General features: G+C 41.1%; 1 protein-coding gene across 4 annotated transcripts in view; it reads left to right on the top strand.

Annotated features, from left to right (window-relative positions):
* Positions 1-18,505, top strand: part of BEND6 (BEN domain containing 6) — a 63,633-nt gene that overhangs the window by 31,715 nt on the left and 13,413 nt on the right. For all 4 annotated transcript variants that reach the window (XM_086370992.1, XM_086370993.1, XM_086370997.1 and 1 more), the window contains 3 exons: positions 8,224-8,444; positions 9,942-10,134; positions 12,050-12,186. In XM_086370992.1, the coding sequence (XP_086227118.1) occupies positions 8,224-8,444; positions 9,942-10,134; positions 12,050-12,177 (542 nt within the window). In that variant the 3' untranslated portion in view covers positions 12,178-12,186. The remainder of the gene's footprint in view (positions 1-8,223; positions 8,445-9,941; positions 10,135-12,049; positions 12,187-18,505) is intronic.

The following is an 18,505-nucleotide window of genomic DNA, read 5'->3' as shown; positions in this document are numbered from 1 at the left end:
GTAAAGAGTCCGCCTGCCAATGCAGGAGATGCAGGAGACACAGGAGGCACAGTTTCAGTCCCTGGGTTGGTAAGATGAAGATCCCCTGGAGGAGGAAATGGCAACCTGCTCCAGTATTCTCGCCTGGGAAATCCCATGGACAGAGGAGCCTGGAGGGCTACAGTCCATAGGGTCACAAAGAGTCAGACATAGCTGAGCAACTGAGCACAGAATGTGTAGGATCTATGATGGGAGATTAAAACCTCAACAGAGAAATACACAAGTCTGGACTTCCCTGACGGCCCAGTGATTAAGAAGCCTCCTGCTAATACAGTGGACACAGGTTCGATCCCTGGACTAGGAGGATCCCACATACCTCAGGACAAGGCTGGTGCACCACAGTTAATGTGCCTGCAGCCTAGAACCTACGCTCTGCAACAAGAGAAGCCCACACACCACAACTGGGGAGTAGCTGCCACTCTCCATGACTAGAGGAAGCCCGCATGCAGCAACAGAGACTCAGTGTGGCCAGAAAAAAAAGAAATACACAAAGCTGAATAGAAAGACCTCAAATTCATAGATGAGAAGATGCCAGTTCATCCCAAAATAACTCCTAGTTTGAATGGAATCCCAGTCAAAATGTCAATAATTGCTTTGGGGTTTTTATCTTTGGGATAATTTGACAATAATTATTCTAAAGTTAATGTGAAAGAATTAATAGGCAAAACCAAGTAAGAATATTCTGAAAAAGAATCTGAGGGCATACTGTCAACATGAAACCATGTGGTTCTGATAATTCCAAGCAACTTGCTAGGACAAGAGGCAGCAGATCAATGGAACAGAACACACATTCCCAGATAATACCTTCCACACAGAGAAGAAATGTCCCGGAGCCACTATGGCACACGGGCATGGTTTAGAGAGATCAAACCACCTGGGTTCAAACCCTGGCTCTGCCACCTACTAGCTGTGTAGCTGAGTGTGAGATAAATGGAAATGATGAAAGCGCTGCCCTGGGTGACACGCAAAGCATTCAGAGCAGAGGCTGGCAAGGCACGTGCATAGACTGTTTGCTTCTTGCTGTACGGCAACCAGCACAGCCACACAGGGCTCTGCTCCTAGGAAAGCCGCACATGCTTGTTAAAGGCGTTGCTGTCACCAGATTCAAATTCTGAAGAAGCTTGGAACAAGGAGTCCTGCATTTTCATTTCATAGTGAGCCTGGCAATTTACTATGTAGTGAGTCCTACAAGCGTTTAGGATAAGGATGAATTATTCAACAGAGGATGCTGGGCAAACTGACATTCCAGTGTTGGGGGAGGGACAGGTTTAAGTTAGGCTCTCGTTTCACACCATATGGCATACTAAAAACATAACTATACAGTTTAAGTTAAAACTTCATGTTCTGAATTTGAGTTTCAACACAAGATGAATTTTATTCTTGAAAATTAATAATGCATATTTTCTAATAATATTCACTGAAGAGGCCTAGAAACAAGAAACCAATAGCAAAGAGCACTTCCAGCACCTGGGTTATGGTCTCGAAATACTGTTTCCCACTAAAAGGAGCTGGAGTTCCCTGGAGAAACAGCTGATTCCAGAGCTTGCCCAGGAAATGGACAAGATGAGCCTTATCAGGAGCATTGAAGGGAAATGCAGATGAAAATGTTGTCCTATTGGGAAAGAAGAAGGTCAGCAAAGACCATGTGAGCATGTCAACTGGAAGAAGTTCCTACTGGCCAAAAATTATCACTGGAGCATCAATAATAATGACTGTGGCAATTGGTTTTCATGTGTGTTCACATGCATGAGTTCATTCAAAAGAGAGAACACTTAATGACCATCTGAAAGAACCAACTCATTGTTTTGAAAACTGGCAAATACAGACTGAAAAATCAATTGTTTATCCTGCCATTATTATAGAAATTAACCTCAGGGTAACCAAATAGTTGATGAGAGAAAGTTTCCCTTGGTAGAAGAATTCTAGCTAAATGAAGAAAAGAATTAGGATATCACCATTTCATAACCTCTTGTGATTTAATGAACCTAGGCAGTGATCATTCAGTTCAGTTCAGTTCAGTCGCTCAGTCGTGTCCGGCTCTTTGCGACCCCATGTGCAGCACGCCAGGCCTCCCTGTCCATCACCAACTCCCGGAGTCCACCCAAACTCATGTCCATTGAGTCGGTGATACCATCCAGCCATCTCATCCTCTGTCATCCCCTTCTCCTCCTGCCCCCAATCCCTCCCAGCATCAGAGTCTTTTCCAATGAGTCAACTCTTCGCATAAGGTGGCCAAAGTACTGGAGTTTCAGCTTTAGCAACATTCCTTCCAAAGAACACCCAGGACTGACCTCCTTCAGAATGGACTGGTTGGATCTCCTTGCAGTCCAAGGGACTCTCAAGAGTCTTCTCCAACACCAAAGTTCAAAAGCATCAATTCTTTGGCGCTCAGCCTTCTTCATAGTCCAACCCTCACATCCATACATGACTACTGGAAAAACCATTGACTGCTAATATTACAACAAAAGGTTATTATGCATTCAGTGCCCTCTTCTGGAAGTGTTTTTAACTTCCAAGCCTTTAGATCTAACTACCAATTTACACCAAGTAAGGAACAAAAGAATATGTGAAATACTCTCTTAAGGGTGCGATCAGCAAAATCCAGACTGTGGGAAACCCTACAGGCCGAAGGACTCAAATTTCTTCAACTAACAGCCTGGTGTGCTGCAGTCCATGCGGTCGCAAAGAGTCAGACACAACTGAGCGACTGAACAACAACGAAAAACAACTATCAATCACAAGGAAAAAACTAGAAGAGGGAAAGGAAAAGCATAGTTTGTAAGAGACAGCAACGGATTGTGTTAGTGTGTGTGCTTAGTTCTGTCCAACTGAGCGACACCAAGGAATGTAGCCCTCCAGGCTCCTCTACCTGTGGAATTCTCCAGGCAAGCATACTGGGGTGGGTTGCCATTTCCTGCTCCAGGGGATCTTTCTGACCTAGAGAGCCAACCTGCATCTCCTGCATCTCCTGTATTGGCAGGCAGATTCTTTACCTCTGCACCACTTTGGAAGCCCAGCAAATTGTAATATGTGGACTTTATTTGGATTCTGATTCAAACAAACTGAAAACAACAAAGACAGCAGCAAGGAGAAATCTGAACATTTGCTAGTTTTTTAATGGTATTCAAAAACTATTGCTAAGTATTTCTGGTTGTAACAATGGTGTTATGGTTTTATGTATTTATATATTTATATATATATATATTTTTTTAATTTCTGACCGGTGATATACACGAAAATATTTACAGATGAAATGATGGCTGTGATTTGCTTGAAGGAATTTTGCAGGTGAGGAGAAAGTGGGTGGAGGTACAGGTGTAATGAGATTGGCTATGAGTTGGAATACATGAGAGTTTACTATTTTGTGTATATGTGTTTAAACATTTCCATTAAAGGTTAGAAAAAATATGTATACAGGGAGAAAGAAAGCTTACTTGTGGAAAGATGTTTAGACTGTATGAAATATGTGAGTGAATATTTAATATGAATGGCTTTCTAAACAAATAAATAGTATATTAGGGAAAAGACTACTACTTTTAACTGAAATAAAAACTTAAAATATGTGTCTGCTTATAAAACATACTAAAATTAAAATAAACACTCTAAGAAAAATAATTGTAATTGATGACAAATTAAAGGTTAAAGTGCTTAAGACAAAGAAATTAATAATACAAGCAAAGCTAATACATTGTGCTTATAGTGTAGTAGGCACTCCTATAAGCACTTTACAAAAGCCGTCTGCTGCTGCTGCTGCTAAGTCGCCTCAGTCTTGTCCGACTCTGTGCGACCCCATAGACGGCAGCCCACCAGGCTCCCCCGTCCCTGGGATTCTCCAGGCAAGAATACTGGAGTGGGTTGCCATTTCCTTCTCCAATGCATGAAAGTGAAAAGTGAAAGTGAAGTCGCTCAGTCGTGTCTAACTCCTAGCGACCCCATAGACTGCAGCCCACCGGGCTCCTCCGTCCATGCCGTCTAGCATATTATAAAATAGAAAAAGTACTAACATTCCTTGGCCTAATAGCTATCTCATACGATAAGCTCAAATAATCAATCAATAAATATTTAACTTCACAATAATAAAATAATTGCAATTTAAGTTGTACTAAATTTTTTAATTAATTAATTTTTTTATTGAAGGATAATTGCTTTACAGAATTTTGTTGTTTTCTGTCAAACCTCAACACGAATCAGCCATAGGTATACATATATCCCCTCCTTTTTGAAGCTGCCTCCCATCTACCTCTCCATCCCACCCCTCTAGGTTGATACAGAGCCCCTGTTTGAGTTCTCTGAGCCATACAGCAAATTCCCGTTGGCTCTCTATTTTACATATGGTAATATATGTTTCCATGTGACTCTTTCCATACATCTCACCCTCTCCTCCCCCCTCCCCATGTCCGTGAGTCTGTTCTAAAATTTTAGCTATCAAAATAGTGAAGATCATTGTTAATAATGAACATCTCTTGTTGATAGTGCAGTGACTGGTTGACTTCATACCTTACTAGTGGGCATGTAAGTTGGAAAATTCTGGAGAGCCATTCAACAATATTGACTGAGTCTTAGAAACATTCATACCTCTGAGCCTATTGTTATGCTTTCAGGAATTTGTAGTTATCGATATGCTCAGAGATACATATATAGATGTCTCTGGTAAATGGTTCATAAGAATGTTGTCTATAATCAAGAAAAATCGAAGCAACTTAAATTCCAAAAAGAAAAAAAAAGGGGCATTTAAATAAATTATAGGAATCAATACCTTGAAATATTAGGAAATCCTTAAAGTGTATGTTTAATTGGAAAAGAATAAATGTGTGTGTGTATGTGTGTGTATCTGAACCACTTTGCTATATACCCAAAACATAGTAAATCAACTATTTGTTGATTGTGCTCAGTCACTAAGTCGTGTCCAACTCTTTGTGACCCCATAGACTGCAGCATGCCAGGCTTCCTTGTCCTTCACTGTCTCCTGGAGTTTGCTCAAATTCATGCCCGTTTAGTTGGTGATGCTATCCGACCATCTCATCCTCTGTTGCCCTCTCCTCTTTTTGCCTTCAATCTTTCCCAGCATCAAGGTCATTTCCAATGAGTTGGCTCTTCACATAAGGTGGCCAAAGTGTTGGAGCTTCAGCTTCATCATCAGTCCTTCCATTGAATATTCAGGGTTGATTTACTTTAAGATTGACTGGCTTGATCTCCTTGCAGTCCAAGGAACTCTCAAATTAATCAACTGTACTTCAATAAATAAATAAAGTATAATTAAATAAAAAATAAATAATATTCATTCTCCTAAAAAAAAAAGAATGAATAACTGACACAACAGGAATCAATCTCAAAACATTATGCAGAACAAAAATCAGACCAAAACAAGGAAAATATACCACTTCTATCCATTTATATGGAATTCTAGAACAGGTAAAGAAGTCACATTAGTCGTTGCTTTTGAGGTGAGTCCAGGAATTAATTTATTTGGAAAGAACATGAGGCAACTTTCTGGGCAGACGGAAACATTCTATGAACATATTGGTGTGTGCTAATTGGGTTTATCCTTTTGTCAAACTCATCCCTCTATACCTACTTATATCCTGTTCAGACTTCATATAAGATCTTACCTTTGATGCTAAGCAAATTACACCTCAAAAGGTCATATTTTCCAAGATTTAATAAAATAGGTAAAATATTCGATGTATGATCTTAACTGAAAAAAAAAAAGAACCATGATACAATGCTCTGGATGTAGCACAGTCCTAATTATACAAAAGAAAATGTACGATAAAGATACAGAGATAGAATTGGCAAGAAGGATATCTTCTGATGAACATGTACAGCTTTCATTATTAGAAAAAGCGGTGACTGTTTTCTAAAACCCACTTTATGCGGAATTCCCTTTTTCTCCTTACAGTCTAGCTTTGGTCTTCTTGCAGTTCCTTAAATACAGACCTTGTGTTTTTGTGTTTCCTATGCTCCTGATGACCTCCAGGTATTTAATTCCTGCTCAGCCCGCAGCTCTCAGGTAACTCTTGACTGCCCCAGAGAAGCCCTCTGTGCCCCTTCCCTTAGAGGAGAGGCTGCTTGCCTCTCCTCAGTGGTCTTAACAACTGCAATTTTTCATTTCTTTGCATGCACCTTGAGTTACCCAAACCGTAAAGTTAAGTGCACTGTCTTCTAGATGGCCAAGTCTGCTAAGACGCCTGATACCAACTGCAAATTTAGGGGTTTTCAAAAACCACTCTCAGGCTCAGTAATTTGATAAAGACATTAAATTCACCAAAACCTGTGATACGCATGGTTATACTTATTACAAGAAAAGAATACAAATTCTACTAGCCAAAGTTGGAAGAGACCTATAGGGCAGAGTCTGATCAGTTTCCAAGTGAAAAATTTCTGTCCCCAGGACCCATTACCTCCTAGTCTTGACACGTTACAACAATACACACAGAGGATTGTCCACCCAGGAAGCTCTCTGAGCTTGGGCATCCAAAGTTTTTAAATGAAAGTTCATTATGTAAGCATAATAGATTGATTGACTGCTCACAGGGTTGAACTCAGGCTCTAGGTCTTTCTGGCTTTCTGGCCATGGCCAGCTTCTGCCCTAAGACTAGGCTGTATGATTGTCCCCACCCTGAGAAACTCCTTAGCATAAACATAAATCAGATGTGTTCTGAGGGGCTCACCGTGACACTCCTGATATAGCTGAAGAAATTCAAGGGTATAGAGATTACTTCCCAGGAACTGGGGGATGGTGGGTGGGGGTTAGGGCTGGCAATCAGATTTCTTTCTGAGCAGGCCAAATGCTTACACACAGCACTGTTAGGTAAAGAGTGCTCCCCACCTGTCCCAGTTCCAAAAGGCTAGGACCGCATCTAGTTTTGCTCCCGGTTTCATTCCTTGCGCCTAACAGAGTGGTGAGCAAATGTTGAGAGTTGGTGTAACATTGTGGTTTACAGCAGGGGATGGGCAGAGTCCTAATTTGAATGTTGGCTCTTCTTTTCACTGAGTAGACCCTGATGGGTTATTTAACCTCTCATTGCCTCATTGTCCTCATCTATAAATTGTGGGTAGTGATAATATTATATTAATACCTTTCTTGGAGAATTGCAATGAGGAGTAAATGAATAAACATCAGTGAAGTTCCCAAAATAGTGCCTGGCGCAGAGTAAAAACTAGCTAAATGTCTGATATTATTAAGTGCTCAATAAGTAATTGCTGACAGAGCACCTGGCTATCACATGAGAGGTGCTTAGCAAATGTTAACTGAAAAATATAGAATAAGATTTTCTTCTTTAGCAGGTTTTTTTCTATTATTTTTCTATTAACATAGTATTAAATGTGTTGATTTGGACATACCATCACTATATCTGATGTTCAGGTCTTTAATCATCTATAATTCTAAAGATTATGTAGCTCAATAATATGCTTAGAAAAGTACAAAAAACTTCCAGTCTTTTCGCCTCTCTACCAGGCATTACCCCCAACCACAGAGTGAGGAGTTGAATTAGACAGGGTTCAAAGTGTCTTCCAGTTCCAACAAAATGTTATTTGTCCTTAGGAAACAAATTAGATAAAACAACAGAGAAGACCATTTTACATGGAGGCATGAAACCTATGAATGTGTAAGTTTCCATTTAAAAAAAGGAACAAAGAACATTCAAGCTGACTACCAAAATCCATCTGTTATCTGTGAACACATAGATTTGAATTGTGGCCATAAATTTTTAATAATTTGATGTCATTTGACTCCCTGGCAAATCATACACTAAGATTATAGAAGATTTAGTGAGCAACCTATTTATTTAATCTTGTCACTTAAACTGGCCTGATGGAAAGTGATACAATCAGTAATGTCTCCAAACAAGAGATTAAGCACCTTCAAGTAATACCATTAGCAATTAGAAAAAGAATCAACTTCTAAAAACATTTTTTTAGTTACAAAGTAATGCATATATATTCGGATACAACAACCAAATGATTTAACACTGATTTACTATTATTCAGCAATTATTAAATTATTGAATAATAAAAAGTAAATGTGTTCCAATCACTGTTCTTACCATGTTTATTTTCCAGATGTAGCAAGTGTTAACAGTTTGTTCTATACACTTCTATACATAGACACACAATAAAAAATACGTGTCTATGCTGTTACGACAAGCATCTGTAAAGTGCTACCTGTTCTTGCCATTTCAGTGTTACCGCAGGCCGTCACTCAGTTTGAAGAACTGGTCGGTATGGCAGAGGCACTGCTCAAGGGTGGAGGAACCCTGTCCACATCCACATCCACCCTCTGGAGAGCAGCGAATAACTCCTCACCAGATTCCTTTGCTTCTACATGCAGTAATTCTAACTCTGATTCCAGTTCACCCATCTCCCTGAAAGCTGAGGAAGACCATCAGACGGATGAGAAACAGGTCAGCAGGGAGACTGTCCCATCTTTCTCTGGGGTGCAGTTACAGGCGAAATGAAAATCACAGAACAACATAGTCATTGTCTTATCAGATCACTTTATGGAACTTTGGGTCAGTCATAATATTCTGATGACACAAAACAATTTTTTTTACAATAAATCTAATATCTGTGAAAAATATCCAGTTTAGAAAATAAATGGTGAACAATGATGAAGTTATTAAACTAGAAAATTCTTAAACCAGTGAGAAAAGGACAATTATGCATTAAAGGTTATAAAACTGTATTATTGAGACCAGGTGAATTTCAGCCTGTACATGCTGGCTGAACACAATTCTTTGTCTTCTTTACCAATTTCTCTTAATCAAGAAATACAAGCTAAAAATACAAGTTTTGTTAGAATCAGCCTGGGAAAATATGCCTTCAAGAGCAAGTAATAACTGTAAATGCTCACAATCTAGCTTTCAGAACACTTGAATCTTAGTGTACCAGTTTCCTCCTGCGATGTAACAGGATCCCACAAACAGAGTGATTTATTATATTACAAACTCAGATGCTATAAACCCAAGGTGCGGGCTACTTCTTTCCTTTCTAGAGGCTCAGGGGAAGGCTCTGTTTCCTGGCCGTGTGGGTTCTAGAATTCAGTCTCTTGTGGCGCTACAGCTGAGCTCCCTGTTTTCTTGTCAGCTGTAAACTGAAGGATGTTCCCACATGCCCCGATTCATGGTCTTCCTCCACCATCTTCAAAGCCAGTCAGAGCAGGCAAACCCCTCTCACTCTCCGAGTCTCTCCTTCCTCTGTGTCTTCTTTCTTGGCCACTCTTCTGCGTTCAGAGGGCTCACATGAGCCCTCAATAAATGTTAGCCATTTTCTTTATTATTATTAAACACTTACTGTGTGCTTATTATATACCAGACACTACTAAGTGTGTGTATATATTTACACACATAAGATTATATATGTATGTGTGTATGTAAATATATATTCATACTTGCAATAAAGTACATGAATTTTAAGTGTAAAAAAGGTAAAATGTAAAAACTTCTCATAATTAGATTGGGCCTTTATGAATAACCCAGCATACTCTCCAGCTTTCCCCATCTCAAGGTCCTTTAATGACTCCTGCAAAGTTGATTTTCCCACATAGGGTGACACATTCACAGGTTTCGGGGATGACGATGTTGTCCGTGGGCCATTATTCTGTTTAGTAGGAACGGTTGAGGGTGGAATAATCCTTAAAGCACCAAATCCAGATTACATGACAAGAATTTGAATACACTTTGTAACAAATACCTCATACATATTGGGAATCTATCTCAAAAATAACATCTAACTCTAACCCCTGAGATATATATATATATAAATATATATTAAATATATGGGCATCACCTTAAAGAATGTTGATTTTGTTTTCTGGTCTGTATGAATTCAATGAATAATATATTTCTTCAGATACTCCTTTCCTTTTTCAGTTTTTTCAATTATTGTTTTTAATTTTTCAGTTCAAGATTGAAAAATGGCAGATTGCACGTTGCAACAAGAGCAAGCCTCAGAAGTTCATTAATGATTTAATGCAGGTGCTTTACACAAATGAATACATGGCCACACACAGCCTGACGGGGGCAAAATCCTCTACTTCAAGGGACAAGGCCGTGAAACCAGCTATGAATCAGAATGAAGTTCAAGAAATTATAGGTGATATGATTGCATTATATTGTGTCACATGAATCTGAAATTAGTTTACCATTCAATATTTGGTTGTTCTTTCATTACCTTTTTTTCTTCAGATTTATTTTTCTATGAGAGAAATATCTCGGGTTAGCCGAAACCTCTTAGGATACATGGTGAATTTTGTGGAACAACTTACATTAAAAGTGGTTAGTGGGACTTCCTTGGTGGCCCAGTGGTTAAGAATCCGCCTGCCAATGCAGAGGACGCAGGTTCGATCCCTGGTCCAGGAAGATCCCACATGTTGAGGAATATCTAAGCCCAAGCGCCTACTGAAAAATACACTGTGTGCCGCCACGACTAGAGAAAGCCAATGAGAGGCACCAAGAACCCAGCGTGGCCGAAAATTAATTAGTTTAAAAAATTTTAGGTGGTTATTAAAATAAAAATGAATTCTATATCACTGAAAAATTTGAATTCATACAATTCATAGCTTTAGAAGAGTAAAGTTTCAAAATTCACTCCAACAAAATTTTAGTAACTGTTCATATCTTGTATTCTTTTTCTTTATTTTGGTTAGAAATGTCCCTTATCTTTTATTCAGAAAAATGAAGGTTAATGTAACCATCCTACCTACAGTTTTTAAGTTCATCTCCTTAAATATAATAATCTAGGTTATCAAGTAACAATTTTAAGTACTCACTGAATCCCAGCTCTCTGTATTTTGATAGTACTTCATTTCTTAGTTGGAAAATAGTCAGTTGGAATCTGCTTGTTTCAGCTGATGCTAGGAATGGGTAAAAATAAATTCTCAGCATTTTGGGTCAAGGGCATGTGGTATTCAGAACAAGCAACAAGGGTTAAGCTGGGTGGTACCGTAGGAAGACTCATACATATGTTCTCAGTTTATGATATAGACCTAGTTATCTCTTGCTTTGCTTTGGAAAATCTGCCTATATAGTCTGTTTAAATATCTCATGGGTGTGTGGGCTGCTTTTTCAAAATGGAGGCCAAAATTATAATGTGTGGTATTTGGTGTTTTATCTCAGTTCGTATCTTAAGATGCAAAGGCCTGATAATGTGGGTTTTTAATTAATTATTTTTATTCAAGTATAGTTGATGTATAGTATTACATAAATTATAGGTGTACAATATAGTGTTTCGGGGCTTCCCAGGTGGCTCAGTGGTAAAGAATCCACCTGCCAATGCAAGGGAACACAGGAGATGTGGGTTCAGTCCCTGGGTAGGAAAGATCTCCCACTGGCAACCCACTCCAGTGTTCTTGCCTGGAGAATCCTATGGACAGAGGAGCCTGGCCAGCTATAGTCCATGGGGTAAAAAAAGCGTTGGACACGGCTCAGTGACTGAGCAGGCACACATGCAATATAGTGTTTCACAGTTTTTAATGTTTATACTCTATTTACAGTTATTATAAACTATTGGCTCTATTTCCCAGGTTGTACAATGAACGTGAAAGAGAAAGTTGCTCAGCTGTTTCAGACTCTTTGCAACCTCATGGATTGTATTCTCCAGGCCAAAATACTGGAGTGGATAGCCTATCTCCTCTCCAGGGTATCTTCCCAACTCAGGGATTGAACCCAGGTCTCCCGCATTGCAGGCGGATTCTTTACCAGCTGAGCCACCAGGGCAGCCCAAGAATACTGGAGTGGATAGCCTATCCCTTCTCCAGGGGATCTTCCTGACTCAGGATTCAAACCAGGGTCTCCTGCGTTGGAGGCAGATTCTTTGCCAGCTGAGCCACAAGGGAAGTCCATATAACTTACTTTATGCATAATCATTGTACCTCTTATCCCCCCAGCCCAACATCACCCCGCCCCTACTCCCCCACTCCCCACTGGTAACCACTGGTTTGTTCTTTGTTTTTGTGACTCTACTCCCATCTGATAAAATGTTTTTCTGTGTTTTGTTGTTGTTGTTACAGGAATCACAAAGCAATTGTTTCCCAGCACAGACGACGTTTCAATCAGGAGAATGATAGGGCAAAAGCTAAACAACTGTACCAAGAAGCCAAATTTAAGCAAAACTCTGAACTCTCAGGATATTAAGTAGAACTTCTTGGTAAGTCTTGTCAATCTATGTAATCCTTTCAGTGTGGCAAGAAGATGCAGTACCTGTACCATGAGACAGCCTTTCCCAAACACTCTGCTGGAGGAGACCAGTTGGCTGTGCGAAGCTGATGCGTATTCCTGGGGTGAAGCAAAGACAGGGAAGGGGATGTAAACTTGGGAAATGCTGGGTCAGGTACACAGATTCTCCTCTCCCAGAGCCTCTCAAATATTCTGATGCCCTTTAAACACGCCCGAGTGCAGCAGAAATCTCTAAGAAGGGCATATTGGGTATAGTGTTTCCCAAGTGCATTTCACTGAGGAAGTTTTATTTTTCTTCACATCTTAACTATGGGTGGAGCTAGAAGGGAGCCAGGGGAAAGACACATGACAATTTAGGAAGTGCTTCTCTAGAATAAGGGGGGTACAGACCCTTGGGAGGTCTCTGAGGCCCATCACTGGGGCTGCACTTACAACGCTGAACAGAGAACAAACCGCTGGTCGAGGGTCTCCTCTACCATCCCATCCTGCTTCCCAGTGTCTTTAAATCTTTCAGTCAGTTGTTACAGTTTGTATTTGTGAGATAAGTATTTTTTACCAATATATTTGTATTAAAGTACTCAAAGGAAGAACTATTTGTTTTTAGTGAGTTCTAAAGGAAATTCACTTTATGATCAGGCCTTGCCCTAGGCAAGAGTGTGATGTGGAATTGTGTTTGTTTACTAAGTGAAAGTCTTGGCCTTTTCACCTGTCCTCACTCTTCCTCTTCATTATTTTGATGGAAAATACATGACACATGTGCACTGCTATGCTTTTAATAACTTTTAAACAGAGTATATGATAAGCAAGTGAGGGCAGGTTTTCCTTCCATTTTCTTTACTTCTGCCTTTGACTTCCACTTTGCCTGCTTGAGACCATGTCATTTGTCTTTTTCTTCTGTGTTTTAAATAGATGTGGATATGAGTGTAATACAGCGATTCCCCCATCCATCACTGACTACCACCTCATCCTCCTTGAGGGTCCCTTACTATGTTGCTGTACATTTAAGGCTACCTCTGCTGAGGGTCAACAATAGTCTCTCTTCCTGTAACAAAACAAAATGACCAAAACACCTACTTATAATAGCTGCAGGGAAATTCTTTCCCTTGGCTCATACATACTGGCAGACCTGCCTGAAGAATTTATAAAAGGTAAAGATACTTGTATCCTTTTTCTCCCCCAGGGATTAAAAATTTCAGTAGATGGTAAATCTCACAGTCACCCAGTTAGGAGCTAATTGCTTAAAAGAGCCCTTGGAACTTCTTGGGTTTTTTTTAAAATTTATTTTATTGAAGTACAGTTGATTTACAATGTTAATTTCTACTGTAGAGCAAAGTGATTCACGTATATATATACATATATATATATTCTTTTTTGTATTCTTTTCATTATGGTTAATCCCAGGATATTCAAAATATGGACTTCTTTTTTGACACGAGGCTCCTCAGTTGTATCATGGCCAAGTTCCCCATCTACAGGTCATGTTACCAGACCTCCAAGTCATAGGGCTCTCTTTTGGAGCACATAATTGTGTCTCAGAGCTCCGCAAAGCATTTTCATATCCTAACTCCTTCCTGTTTTATATCCCAGGCTGTGAGGGCAGGCATGGAACTCATATCTGATAACAGCAGAATATTGAAGAAATTAAAGTTAAAAGGTTTTTCTATCAGTTTTGCTTGCACTTGCCAGCCATAAAAATCACCTGGTGATGACATTAATTAAAACTGAAAGGAAGAAGGAATCTTTTGTTATGAATGCAGGAAACTCTGGTGCCTCGTGCCCCTGAGTTTGGGGGCCAAGATGCTTGGAATAGAAATGCGTATATTTTGAATCAGAAGTAGAGATAAACAGTAGAATGGGATTTTTGTTTAATTGGCAGATACCTTTCATTTGAAGTATAGGCTCAATCCAATTATTTCAAAAGGACTGAGAAAATTCACTGGGAAAGACAGGGTCACAGAAGCCCTGATTCAGCCGTGCTTGATGAATGAGTCAGACACAGCACCACCTGGTGGAGCACTGCTACACTTACAGCGCCACCTGGTGGAGCACTGCTACACTTACAGCGCCACCTGGTAGAGCACTGTTACACTTACAGCGCCACCTAGTGGAGCACTGCTACACTTACAGCGCCACCTGGTGGAGCACTGCTACACTTACAGCGCCACCTGGTGGAGCACTGCTGCACTTTTCTCTTTTTGCTCATTTGATGGGTAGGAACCTAAAGTGACTGCGTTTACTCAGGCAAACCATACTCCTCCTCACCATGCCTTCAAAAGTATTCTTTGGAAAAATCATTGCTCTCCCATTACTGCAGTAAAAGCAGTAGATACTTCAAAACCATGTAGATTTCTATGAATTCCAATATATCTAGGAAACCCAGCAGGCCTACCAGGGCTCTGGTAGACTGTGCCCCCCATGCAGGACTGAGCTCCCAGTGGCCCCCAGCTTGGATTTGAGAAGACAAACATTTCCCAGCTCAGACTCGTCTTTGTAAGAATAAGAGCTAAGCCCATCCTGCCACTTTGAGTCCATCCCCTCTCACTTCTGTGACTTGTCTGCAGCTCTCACTCTGCCTAGAGCTTCATGTTGCCAATCTTTCCGACCTTTCTCCATTGTTTTGCTTTTTTCTTACAAGAGCTGTAGAACATTTTATCTATAAGGATCACAGAATATTAGACCATCACCTCTGTAACATTCCTCGGTGGTCAAACAGCCTTCTGAAATGTCTGTGGCTGCTGCAGTGTATATAATCTCTACCATAATATTACATGTGCAGGTAACTGCAAGGTGATCTAATACAGCAGTGCTCAGACACGATTGGGAGGGGTTTTGTCCCCTGCCCCTGAAAGGGGATATGTGAAAATGTCTTGGAGGCCTTTGGGTTAGAGAGGCGCCAGGGATGCTGCTATACATCCAACAATATACAGGACAGCCCCCATAATAAAGAATTACCCAGTCCATCTGTCAATTCTGCCTAAGTTGAGAAAGTGAAAGTGAAAGTTGCTCAGTTGTGTCTGACTCTTTGCGACCCCATGGACTGTACAGTCCATGGAATTCTCCAGGCCAGAATACTGGAGTGGGTAGCTTTTGCCTTCTCCAGGGGATCTTCCCAATCCAGGGATCAAACCCAGGCCTGCCATCGCAGGCAGATTCTTTCCCAGCTGAGCCACAAAAGAAGCCCAAGAATACTGGAGTGGGTAGCCTATCCCTTCTCCAGGGGATCTTCCCAACCCAGGAATCAAACCAGGGTCTTCTGGACTGCAGGCAGATTCTTTACCAACTGAGCTATGAGGGAAGCCCAAGGCTGAGAAATCCTGACGTAAATGATTTCCTGGTCACCAGGATGATAGAGTAGGAAGACCCTGAGCATACCTCCTCCCAGGGGCACACCAAGATTAAACCTGTTTGCAGACCATCTATCAATAGGAATGACCTGAAGACTAGCAGAAAGGATCTTCTACAACTAAAGAGATGAAGAAGGAACCACAAGAAGAAGGGTGGGAGGGGTGGAGACATGGTATAGTCAAGACCCAAGCAAGTAACCAATGAACAGGAGGATAGTCACAATCGCAGAGGTTCTCCCCAGGGAGTGATGGGTCCAAGACCCATATCAAGCTTCCCAGCCATGGGAGTCCTGGCACCAGGAAGACAAGCCCCCATAATATCTGGCTTTGAAGGTGCAGCTTGCATTCAAGAGAGCTAGGGGCCTGTAGGAAATAGAGACCCCACTCAAACAGGGTATGTGCAGAATCTCACACATTGTAAGTCCCAGTTCAGAAGCAACAATCTGAAAGAAGCCTGGGTCAGACTCACTTGCTGCCCTTGGACAGCCTTCTGGACCAGTAGGAGGCAACAGGGACTTCCCTAGAGACAGAGACACTGGTGGCAGCCACTTTTGGGAGCGCATTCTACCGCAAGGACACTGGTGCTGGCAAGCACTGTTTTGGAGCCCTCTCTCTAGACTACTAGCTCCAGGACTTACCCACCCACCAACTGGTCACCACTACTCTCGGGACCCCCCGGGTTGAACAGGGACCTGGCCCCACCCTCTAGCAGGCTGGCAGAAGCCCTGGTATCCCCCAAGGCCAGAACCAGCACTGGGAGCCCTGGACCCACAGCCAGTGTGCCAAGACCACACCTCACACCAGTGGGCTGGCACAAGCCTCAGGACCCACTGGGCCCCACAGGACCTGCCCTGGATCACCCTAAGCCTGCAGCCAGTTCACCAGGATCCTGCCTTGCCCAGTGGCTCAGCATAAATCCCAGGGCTCTGCAGGCCTGGCAGCCAGCTGTGCCAGGATGTGGCCCCTTCCACCAGTGGCCAGTAGCTTCTTCAGGAGGCAGGGCCTGGCAGCCAACTGGACAAGGGAGAGTCCCATATACCAGCATGCCCACAGCATGCCCTACCACAACAGGAGGGCCCACTCAGCCTACCTGGGGCACCCTGATAGCGCACAAGGGGTGTGCACTACTGGTATGCACTGCGTGTCTCCCACAGAAGTCCACTTCTCCAAAATCTGGATGGAAATGTAAGCAAGGGACCTTCCATTCCACTGTCAGCCACCTTTTCAACAGAAACTATGCAGGCCAGAAAGGAGTGGCACAGTATAGTTAAAGTGATAAAAAGAGAAACCTAAATCAACATAGTCCACCCATCAAGGCTCTCGTTGACGTTTGAAGGAGAGATAGTTTTCCAGACACGTGCCGCACTCTTTAGTTCCTCTTCACTTTCTGCCATTATATCATTTCCATATCTGAGGTTGTTGATATATTTCCTGGCATCCTTGGTTCCAGCTTATAATTCTTCCAGCCTGGCATGTCATATGATGTACACTGCAAAGAAGTTAAATAAGCAGGGTGACAATACACAGCCTTCTCATACTTTTTCCCCAATTTTGAACTAGTCCATTGTTCCATGTCCCATTAACTGTTGCTTCTTGACCCACATACAGGTTTCTCAGGAGGCAGATCAGGTGTTCTGGTATTCCCATCTCTTTAAGAATTTTCCAGTTTCTTGTGATCCACACAGTGAAAGGCTTTAGCATAGTCAATGAAGCAGAAATAGATTCCAAATTTCCTGGAATTCCATTGTGACCCAATGAATTCCATTGTGACCCAACGACTCCATTCTGTAATCCAACGAATGTTGAAAATTTGATCTCTACTTCCTCTGCTTCTTTGAAAACCAACTTGGACATCTAGAAGTTCTTGGTTCACATACTCCTGAAGCCTAACTTGAACAATTTTGAACATAACCTTACTAACATGTAAAATGAATGCAATTGTACCCTACTTGGAAAATTCTAAAAAAGAGCATTGCCCTTTTTTGTAATTGGAATGAAAACTGACCTTTTCTAGTCCTGTGACCACTATTGAGCTTTCCAAATTTGCTGTCATATTGAGGGCAGCATTTTAACAGCATCATCCTTTAGGATTTGAAATAACTGGAATTCCATCACCTCCACTAGCTTTATTCCTAGTACTGCTTCCTAAGGCCCATTTGACTTCACACTCCAGGATGTCTGGCTCTAGGTGAGTAACCACATCATTGTGGTTATCCAGGTCATTAAGACCTTTTTTTTTTTCTGGTTGAGAGACAACTTTTCTTAAAAACATGTAAAACCACTCCCACTTGTGAGTTAGTATATCTACATTATTACCTTTAATTGCAATCTACTGTTTCATGTTATACATCACTATAGTTTATTTATTTTTTATTTCTATTTTTTTGTTTGTATTTTAGCTTACTTATTTTTTAATTGAAGGATAATTGCTTTACAGAATTTTGTTGTTTCCTGTCAAACTTCAACATGAATAAGCCATAGGTATACAATATATCCCCTCCCTTTTGAACCTCCCTCCCATTTCCCTCCCCATCTCACCCCTCTAGGTTGATACAGAGCCCCTGTTTGAGTTTCCTGAGCCATACAGCAAATTCCCGTTGGCTATCTATTTTACATATGATAATGTAAGTTTCCATGCTACTCTTTCCATACATTTCATCCTCTCCTCCCCTCTCCCCATGTCCATAAGTTTATTCTCTATGTCTGTTTCTCCATTGCTGCCCTGCAAATAAATTCTTCTGTACCATTTTTCTAGATTCTGTATATGTGCATTAGTATACGATAATTATCTTTCTCTTTCTGACTCACTTCACTGTGTATAATAAGCTCTAGGTTCATCCACCTCACTAGAATCAAATGCGTTCCTTTTTATGGTTGAGTAATATGTGTATATGTACCACAACTTCTTTATCCATTCATCTGTCGATGGACATCTAGGTTGCTTCC

This window comes from Bos grunniens, chromosome 23, assembly GCF_055505025.1.
Source record: "Bos grunniens cultivar Pamir isolate PY7600 chromosome 23, Bosgru_T2T1.0, whole genome shotgun sequence".
In the NCBI taxonomy this organism is placed as follows: Eukaryota; Metazoa; Chordata; class Mammalia; order Artiodactyla; family Bovidae; genus Bos; species Bos grunniens.
This window is presented reverse-complemented; position numbering and strand designations above follow the sequence as displayed.